The sequence below is a fragment of the Herpailurus yagouaroundi genome, unplaced genomic scaffold, assembly GCF_014898765.1.
Source record: "Herpailurus yagouaroundi ecotype Mexico unplaced genomic scaffold, PumYag 77, whole genome shotgun sequence".
In the NCBI taxonomy this organism is placed as follows: Eukaryota; Metazoa; Chordata; class Mammalia; order Carnivora; family Felidae; genus Herpailurus; species Herpailurus yagouaroundi.
This window is the reverse complement of record NW_024412388.1, coordinates 31,265,908-31,275,449: the sequence shown is the minus strand read 5'-3', so window position 1 is coordinate 31,275,449 and position 9,542 is coordinate 31,265,908. Positions and strand designations below refer to the sequence as shown.

The 9,542-nt window shown below is 40.1% G+C and overlaps 1 protein-coding gene across 1 annotated transcript in view; it reads right to left on the bottom strand.

Moving 5' to 3' along the window:
- Positions 1 to 3,178: 3,178 nt before the first annotated feature.
- Positions 3,179 to 9,542, bottom strand: part of RLF (RLF zinc finger) — an 86,653-nt gene continuing 80,289 nt past the window's right edge. Inside the window, exon 8 of the mRNA XM_040469776.1 lies at positions 3,179 to 8,302. Within this exon, the coding sequence (XP_040325710.1) occupies positions 3,659 to 8,302 (4,644 nt within the window). The 3' untranslated portion in view covers positions 3,179 to 3,658. The remainder of the gene's footprint in view (positions 8,303 to 9,542) is intronic.

Here is a 9,542-nt window from a genome sequence, read left to right as displayed (position 1 = left end):
ATCGCAGCCACAGATTCTTTTGTAGCACTTTATGTAGTGTTTTGTTTATTGTCTCTTCTTTACTAGACTCTAATCACCATGATGCAGGAAACTCACTGCCTCATGTTCATCGCTCAGGAGCTAGCAGATAGTATGTGCTTAGTGAATACTTGGCTATAGCTTTCCTGTACCTCCAGTCTTCTTTTCCAGGCTAAACCTGTCGAATACAGGTGAACAGGTTTTTAAATCTCCTGACTATCCTGCTTCCCTTCCTCAAAGTGGTTCAGACCTCCAAAAGCAGTCTGTCACAGAATCTATTCCTGAAGGTATAGACCAAGCAGGTCAGACTAAGGCAGGCCCCTCTTTCCAGACTCAGCTCTACATAATGGGAGGCTTTGCCTCTGAGTCAGCATATAAAACCAGGGGTATCACAGTTTATTGTGGGGTGGCAGGTGGGGAGAAGGGATTGGGCAACCTTTCAGACTTTTAGAAGTTTCTCTCTGAGAGAAACATGGACTTTTTAACAGTTTACAAATTACTCACTGAAACCATATGAACTAGTTTTCCTTTTTCCTCAAATGAGAAAATGTCAATAATAGATGTATGATTGGCATTGGATTCGCATGACCTTTTACTTACATTTCAAACTTTATTCTCCATTATTCACTTTTACAAACCATATACTCAGTTTAATTACAGAGCTAGGGTGTTTTGGGGACTTTAAATACCACCTGCAACCTTCTAATATTCTTCCTTCACATTAACTTCCCCTCCCTGATACCTTCCGTCAGATGAGATTGGAAACCAGGCTCCACCTATTCCTAGCTTTTATCAGCTAGGCAAAACACTTTATTTCTATCTTTTTGGTTGCCAAATAAGGGTAACTGCACCTACTTCATGAACTTATGAAAATTCAACAAGATAATTTTATGTAAAGTGCTTTAAAAAAGTGCAATTATCCTGAATTCTCACAGTGCTTTCCACTTTGTATTCTAGGCCATTTCTTCTCAAATTTTTCTGTGCCTATGAATCATCTGGAGATCGATCTTACTAAAATGCGATTTGGGTCCAGAAGCTCTGGAGTGGGACCTGACATTCTCCATTTCTAACAAGCTCCAGGTGATGCCCACGCTGCTGGTCCACTTACCACACTTTACAACGTTTAAAGCTACCCCAGCCCTCACATGAAAGCTCCACACCGCCAGATGCCTTGATAAATTTACTTTACATTTTTATCTTTTAAAGCATCTGAAACCGTCACTAAATATGTGTGCACTTAAATATTTGGTTAATAACTATGACTATGTCCTTGGCAGTGCAGGGCAGAAGTAGGCAACCTGGGACTAAGAGACGATAGGTTTGGGATGGAATACTGTGAATACTAATCAAAAACTTTCTTTTCCTTCATTTCCCACCCTACTCTCTCACACGTGTTCATCAACATGGGGAAACACTGAAGTAAGAGAATTCTGGGTAAAAGGACAGAATGAAAGTGTCTGGTACTCTGAACTTCTACCCATTATTTAGGGGGCATTCTTGACTTTAAAAGGGCTTTGAAAACAAAGTCAATGCTTCCAGGTTTGTGCTAGCATTGGGACAAATCCCAAAGACACATCAAGTAAAAATGACAGTATGGAAAGCTAGAAAAATAACTGTCCGACCTTCTGTATTATCATAGAACTACACATGCTGGGTTTGACATAAAACGTGGTCTTATTAAAAAGTCAAATAAAGATGCTCCAACTGGAATAGAAAATAATCTTAGGATGAACCATTTAGGCTTGTACTTGAAGCAAACTTTCAATAGCGTCCAACTAGGGTTTGGTTCCACTACAAACGGATCTACTTGGCCCTTTCTGGGGGTAGAAATTAGGAGTGGTCGAATGGATGTAGTTCAGTCTTAAGCAAATTAGCAATCTTCTCTTGTTCTGGGCTAAAAATGAAGCCGCCAGCTGTTTCTCATGCTCAGATCACAGAAAGTGACCTGCCAAAATATCCCATACCTCTTCACTTTATAGGTGAGGAAACTGAAGCCCACAGAAATTAGCTAAAGGTCCCAAGGAGTCAGTAGTAGCCTCAGTCTCTAAGATGTTCCACTGTCCACTGTTTCTGCCATTTTTTCTTTCAACAGATGCTTATTTGAGAACCCTATGGTTACCTACTAGGATCTGAACCAAGAAAGCACTTAGGCATTGTGTGTCCGTGTGTGTGTGTGTGGGTTTTAGGGGTCAGAGAAAAGGTCTTAAAATCCTAACGACAGACGTAAGAAAGGGATATTAGGAGTGTCTGAGTCACTTCATTGCTAGCTGATGAAACTCACTGAGAACTTCACAAGAACAGAGAATAAAGCTGCTGTATTTATAAGAACACACTGCTTTGTCATTAGACATACAGGGCTCATAGTCCACTGAGGTTCAACACATCCAAAGACCAAGCTCACCTTGGCTTTCCATCTTCTTCCCCAAAATTCATTTCTTCCTTTTGTATTCCAACCTCAACTGGACGCATCACTACTAAATCGGTTTTGCTCAAAACGTTTTTTTCACCATCCCTCTCTTTAAATTTCATCTCCTCTTCCTTGTGCTCCAACTGATAGTATAAACTCTCATCAGGTTTGCCTCAGTTACTTCAACAGTCTTAATATCTACTGTTTCCATTCTCAGCCTCTCAAATCACAATCATTTTAAGACATCTACAAATTGTTATTAATTTAACATTGCAATTAACGTCATGTTATTTTGTTCAAATCCTTTAAAGCCTCTCAGCTGCCTAAGGACTCGAGTCCAAACTCAATAGCATTCATGGTTGGGTCCTTGCCCATCGATCTCTACAGTCATCTCATCCACCCCAGTGCTTCCCTTTCATTGCAGCCTACCACACTCTTTGTAGGTCCCTGGAAACATGACTGCATCCATCTATGCCCTTCATGTTCTCCTTGGTATTCTTTCTATCTGGACAGCTGCCAGGCATCCTCTTTTGGGAGCTATCTTGACCCTCAGAGCTAATTACTCAATTTCAGAATTTTCTCTACACAAAAACTTTATGACAACAGTCATTCAGAAAGAAACTTGATCTGAATGGTTTGGTTAATAAGAAACGAGAAACTACTGGGGTAAAATATAAGTGCACATTCCAGAAAATGCCCAGTGCAGTTTCAGTTAGTGTATGGTATGAAAACTCATTATGAGTAAACAAGAAATGGGTGAAAAATTGTAATTTATTGAAACTCAACTCAAAAAATATAAGATGCTGTAGTGTACAATATATTACACAAAGCACCCTCAGGTGCACATTCAAGTCAAGTAAGAACTCCATATCCCTTTCCCTAGCCCTCCCACCCTGGGATCTTAGTATTTGTTCCATATACAATCATGCACACTTAATTTGAAAAAGGAAGCCCCAATATATTTTGATGTATTAATTAGCACCAAACAAGAGTACAGTTCCATTTCTTTTTTTAATAAACAAAAACAAAAACAAGAAACCCCAATCAATAAACCAACTGGAGAGCTAATGGACTCAGCCAATACTGCTGACATAGATATTATACATTCATGTAAATACACAGCCTATTCTACCCTAAACAATGGTGTGGCTGGTTCGCAGCCTTTGTTCAAATTGGCAATTGTCCCCATGTTGCAGTGTTGGAGCCAGTCTGTTTCTAAAACAAAATTGCTATTTAGGAACTTCCTACACAAAGCTCATCTGTCTTTTTTGTTGGAAACAAGTCTAAAATTGGTGTGGAAAACTTAGATCTTTCAAGGACAACCACTGGCCGAAGATAATGAAGCTGTTTTAAGGCAAGCTCTCCACAGTCTGTTAATGCTTTGTCCAATACAACCCTCAGGTTTTCCAAGGAAGGAACTGTTGTTGTCTCAGCTACTATCAAAGGTGGGATTGCAGTCAGGTTCTCATGAATTGCAGAGTCACTGGAAGAATGAGGTATGTCAACTTCAGGGTCATTGTCATTCACCATATTATTTGCCATAACACTCCCTGTTAAGTCATTACTGGGTTGTGAAGAATTATTTAATGTTAAGTGCTCCGAAGGTTCCCAATCATCAAAATCGTCTTCTTTCTCTTCACTTTCCTGAATAAATTTCAGAAATGAAGATTCAAATCCCATAGGTTTATAAGTCTTCAAATCAAATGACCTGGGCTGTGGATGTTTCCTAAAATTCTCTTTTGGAACAGGGGTTGAATTTTTTACAGTGTTTTCTTGCCCTGAACTTGGCTGCCCAGTTTCTGAGTCTTTGATCCTTGGTAAAGGCAGCTGGAAACTCGTGAAGTAAGTCCCACTCTCAGTCCCACTAGGATTAGGTATGGAATTTTCTATTTTACAAGGAGGAGGCTGAACTATATTACATTGTTCCAAAGAAGTGGTTTCTGAACTATGGTTACATTTCAAAGTTCCTCTGTAGAGGAGAGTATCTGCATCAAAAACTGGTTTGCTTTCTGTACATCCTTTCTGACCTCCATCCCTTTCGCCTGGATGAAGGGAATCTGTGTTCTGGACAGGCACGCTGTCACCTGGGGAATGGCCGTGCTTTGTGTGCTCTGATTCACAGCTATTTTCTTCTTTCTTTATATAGGGCTCTGCTTCAGAAGGGGGCTCCTCCTTAATTTTGGTACCATACTTCACACAAACGACCAGGTTTTCCATCTGTTGCTCTAAGTAGGCACTACTCATCTGATGGGTGCGTTTATAATGCCTCACTATGCTGCTTTCCAACTTCACCACAGATAAGCATCCTTGAACCATGCAGGGATACTGTGTGTGCTCAGACTGTTCCACACACATATGGAGGGCTTCAGCTCTTGTTTTAAAACTAATCGGAGCCTTCTTTTCTTTGATTAAACTACATTTTTTAGCCTTAGCATTAAATGATCTCCTGGTAGTCTGATGTTCATGCCCCTGAGTGAGAGCTGTTGGACACACCTTTTCACTCCTCAGTAGCCTTTCATTTGCCACTTTCTGACTTCTAAATAGATCATCGTAATAGTCCTTATGTCGGTAATATACATGTTGAGAATAATTACTGCGATGGGTGAAAATCTGGCCACAGCCATTAAGATCACAATGAATTTCATATTCTGAATGTATTTCTCCTTCAATATTATGCTGTTCCATCAAGTGGTGCTTCAACTTGCTGAATGTATAAAAAACAGCAGGGCACTGAGGCTGGTTACAGGAAAACCTTGCTGCAGATTCAGCTTCAGAAAGCACTTTAGGCTCTTCAATATGATCTAGGTTATGAGAGTCACTACAGTGCTTAGCAAGAGCTTTGGAACACAGGAAGCGTTTGTTACATTCCTTGTATTTGCAAGCAAATATCTTTTTACATTTGACAAGTTCCCTTTTGGTTCTTGCTTTGTCTTTTTCTAAACATAATTGTTCTTTGTTGTACTGATGTACAGTTCTGTAATGACGAATCAAGCCTTTTAGATTAGTGAAGGAGGAGTTGCAAGTTTTATGGATACAATGGAATGGTTTGTGGTACTTATTCAAAATATAGCAGAGGTTTCCCTTAGCAACAGTCCTCCTGCTACCTCTTCCCTCTCGTCCTTCTCGTTCTTCTCTATGGCTACCCATGGGTGATGAAATATCAGATGTTTTACTTTCTGTTTCTTCACAAGACGATTCCAAATCTGTTTCTGAACTGCATTCATCCTTTTTAGAGTGACAGTGTGGCTTCTCAGAGTTACTGCTGGGGTCACCACCAAGTTCTGTAGAGCAATCACCTTTCAATCTGTCTACTGAGCATGGGCCTTCATGATCACATTTTTCATTATCTAGTAGTTTGTGAGTGACTCTGTCACTGCCAATTTGATGTTTATTTTTATAATGAATCCTAAGGTGTGTTTTTCTTGTAAATGACCTTTGGCAAATATGACACTGGAATGGGGAATACCGATGTTGAAACATGGTTAATTGAAGGACTTTTTCTTTTGAGTAATTGTGTTTTTTAAGATAATGCATTAACAAAGCCTCTCTGGTCACAAATTCATATTTGCATCCTTGAAGCTCACAGAAAAAAGGCTTAGCTGCCAACTGTGCAAGGTACTGACTTGGCATATTCTCGTCTTGATTCTGAAAATTAAGGTCGGAGATAGTAGGTGAAACCGACTGAAGAGACTTAGCACCACTGGATGGGTACCCCTGCAATGACCCTGAGAATGATCCATGCGTTATTGAGTTTTTCAAGCTTAAATGTTTCAAGCGTAACAGAAGTTCCAACATGGTATCCTCTGTACACGGCCTCTTAGAAGCACAGATAGAAGCTTCTGAAGAATAACCTTGATATTCTCGTTTGCATTTAGTATGAATATTGTGGTCTAGACCTTCATCTGGGGAGTCACTGTTTGTATCTGAACTGGGTTTAGGTTCTGCATCAAACTTTTCAGTTGCTTGATTGTGTTCATTACCCCCACAGGGAAAGAGATCTTTTGTCTTTATCTTTTTGGGTTTGAAGTGGTACGGATGGACCTTGCGGAGATGCTTTTGCATCCCTCTTGCATTTTTGTACGTGGAACCACAGCCATCAAAACCACAGGTGAACTTAGTCCCATCAAAGCAAACTGCCACATTGGAACATTTCTCTTTTAAATTGGAGGGCACAAAGACTTTCTCATGAGATAATAATATATCCTGCATTTCCGAGTGATCCAGTGTATCAATTAACTCTTCATTCATGGAAGCTGAAGAGCTATGACTTAACTGATCACTAGAATTACTGTCACTGTTTTCTTTCAGATTTTCTGCAGTTTCTATTTGAGAACTAGCTGATCCGGCACAGAAAAGAAGATCCTCGGGTAAATGTGATTTATCAGTTTGGTCAAGTAGATGGGGCTGATCAATACAATCTTGCTTTTCACCTGGTGCAGCCTCCTCAAGTTTCACCGATTTCTTCACATCTCCATTTGAACTTTCAACATTATGCATTGAGAGGTGATCCTGGTATTCAATTTTGGAATAATAGAATTTTTTACAGCCAACAAAGTTGCATGTGTAAGATGCATCCCTAAAGTGTTGTGCTTCATGGTGGTAAAGCTGTCCCAAGTCACTGAAAACAATATTACAGCCATTTAATTCACATTTATAACGCAGATCATCATGTTTTTGTTTATGGTTAAGTAGTTCATTCACTGATCCGAACCTTGCATAGCAATCTATAGATACACACATATAAGGTTGAGGACCACAATGCACTTGTTCATGCTCCCGCAGGTGAAAAGCAGACATGAAATGTCGTCGACAATAAGTACACTTCTCTCTTCTATTTTTCATATCCAAGTAGTGCTTGGCATTTTCATCATTATTTTGGTGTTCAGCTTTAAGATGCACACTTAAGTATTTAAACTGCTTAAATACTCGGGAACAGTCTGTGCCAGGACATGGGTACAAATCTCTGTCTTGCAGGTGGCAATCTTCTAATTTGCTGAATGTGACGTATTCATGAGACTCTCCTTTGGCTTGTTCATCCAATGATTGGTTTTGCTCCAGGGTTGCAGAGGGGCTCTTGGGACAAATTCCCTTCTGAGAGCCTTTCAACAGTAATTTCTTTCTAGAACGGTCCCTTCTGCTTGGTGGCATTTTAACATGCTCCATCACATGAGGAACAAAAATTTCTTTTCTCTTGAATTTCTTAATACAAACTGGACAGGTGTAAATTCCATCTTCCATATGCATCTTAGAATGATGAAGAATTCTGGCCTCTATACATTCCCGCTTACATAACAAACAGAAAAATTTATACTGAAGCCACCTCTGGTATCTTTCAGAAGAACCAATGGGTTTTTTGTCTCTTTTCTCCTTATGCTGATCTGTCAAATCTCTTCTTCTATATTGTTTATCTTCTTTACCTTCTTCATAGTCACTGAGAAATGACTCTAAAACGTCTGTGTCATTAATAGACATTTCATAGCCACTTAGATCATCATCAGAATCTGAGGCCTCTTGTCCTAGCAGTTGGTGGCAGTGTCGTTTTAAAGTTTTCCAGTCCCAAAATTCAGGATCAAAAGGCCAGTGGGCCTTTAAAGCTAGCAAGAGCTCACATCGGAGAGAATTTGGAACTGGTGCATTTTCTTCATCAAATTTTTGATCTGGTTGCAGATACAGTTCTTCCAACATATTAAATCCATCCAAACTAGGTTCAATTAAGAATTCTGTAAGCTGACAGGCTCGTCTGACCTCTAAATCTTCTGGTAAAAGACAAGCAATTGTTTTGCAAACTGATGCCTTCATTTCCTCATCCTCGCTTGATCTGAGTTGAAGAGCTCTGACACATAGTAAAATTGACACTCCGAGACCAGTGTCTTGTGCCTGTAAGACAAACAGGGGTGGGGGGGGGAGTTATTACTTTTTCATTCATTATGAAGTATTACCTAACTTTCACTGGTAAGATACATACTTCTCGAACCTTTTAGTGTTCTTAAATTTATCTTTAAACTTTCTTCCTCCAAGTTACATTTAGATCCTTCTCCTTTTTAATTTTTAAAATGATTTATTTTTGAGAAAGAGCGAGAGCAAGCATGAGTGGGGGAGGGGCAGGCAGAGAGAGAGGAAGACACAGAATCCAAAGCAGGCTCCAGGCTCTGAGCAGTCAGCTTAAAAGCCCAACCTGGGGCTTAGACCCACGAGCCTTGAGATGATGATCTGAGTCGAAGATGAACACTTAACTGACTGAGCCACTCAGGTGCTCCAATTCTTTTTGCCTCAACAAGCAAAGAAAGGACTGGATTAGATGTTACAATGTACATTTATAGTGTCCAACTTTACAAGACACTGCCTTATTTATTTTTTTTTTCCAACGTTTATTTATTTTTGGGACAGAGAGAGACAGAGCATGAACGGGGGAGGGGCAGAGAGAGAGGGAGACACAGAATCGGAAACAGGCTCCAGGCTCTGAGCCATCAGCCCAGAGCCTGACGCGGGGCTCGAACTCACGGACCGCGAGATCGTGACCTGGCTGAAGTCGGACGCTTAACCGACTGCGCCACCCAGGCGCCCCGACACTGCCTTATTAAAGCACTGTCTAACCCTCAAGGAATTTATTTATATGCCAAATGTATAAATAATAAAGGTACATGAATTCAAAGGAAATCAGGATAAATAAGGTCACTGAAGGATTCAAAAAAAGAATTGTCTTAAGCTGGTTAAGAAGGACAGGGCTTAAATAAATGGGTGAAAAAGGAAACAGCTGTATAAAACTCGATTTAAGAAATTCAACTGTCATGAACAGCTGCATGTTTTCAAAATCTCAAGGTTGAAATGATTCTCCCTCTTTTCTCCTAAAAGAATTAGTACTTTATAGCTATAGGTATACTCAATCTCAAGCTTCCCATGGGAAAAACAACAAAAACTTAAAATTCTTTCTATATAGTGCCTGGGTACTCGGTTGGGTGTCTGACTCTGGCTCAGGTGATGATCTCACAGTTTGTGAATTCGAGCCCTACGATGGGCTCACTGCTGTCAGTGCAGAGCTTGCTTCAGATCCTCTGCCTCCTCCCCCTCCACCTGCCCCTCCCTGGCTTGAGCTCTCTCTCAAAAATAAGTAAACATT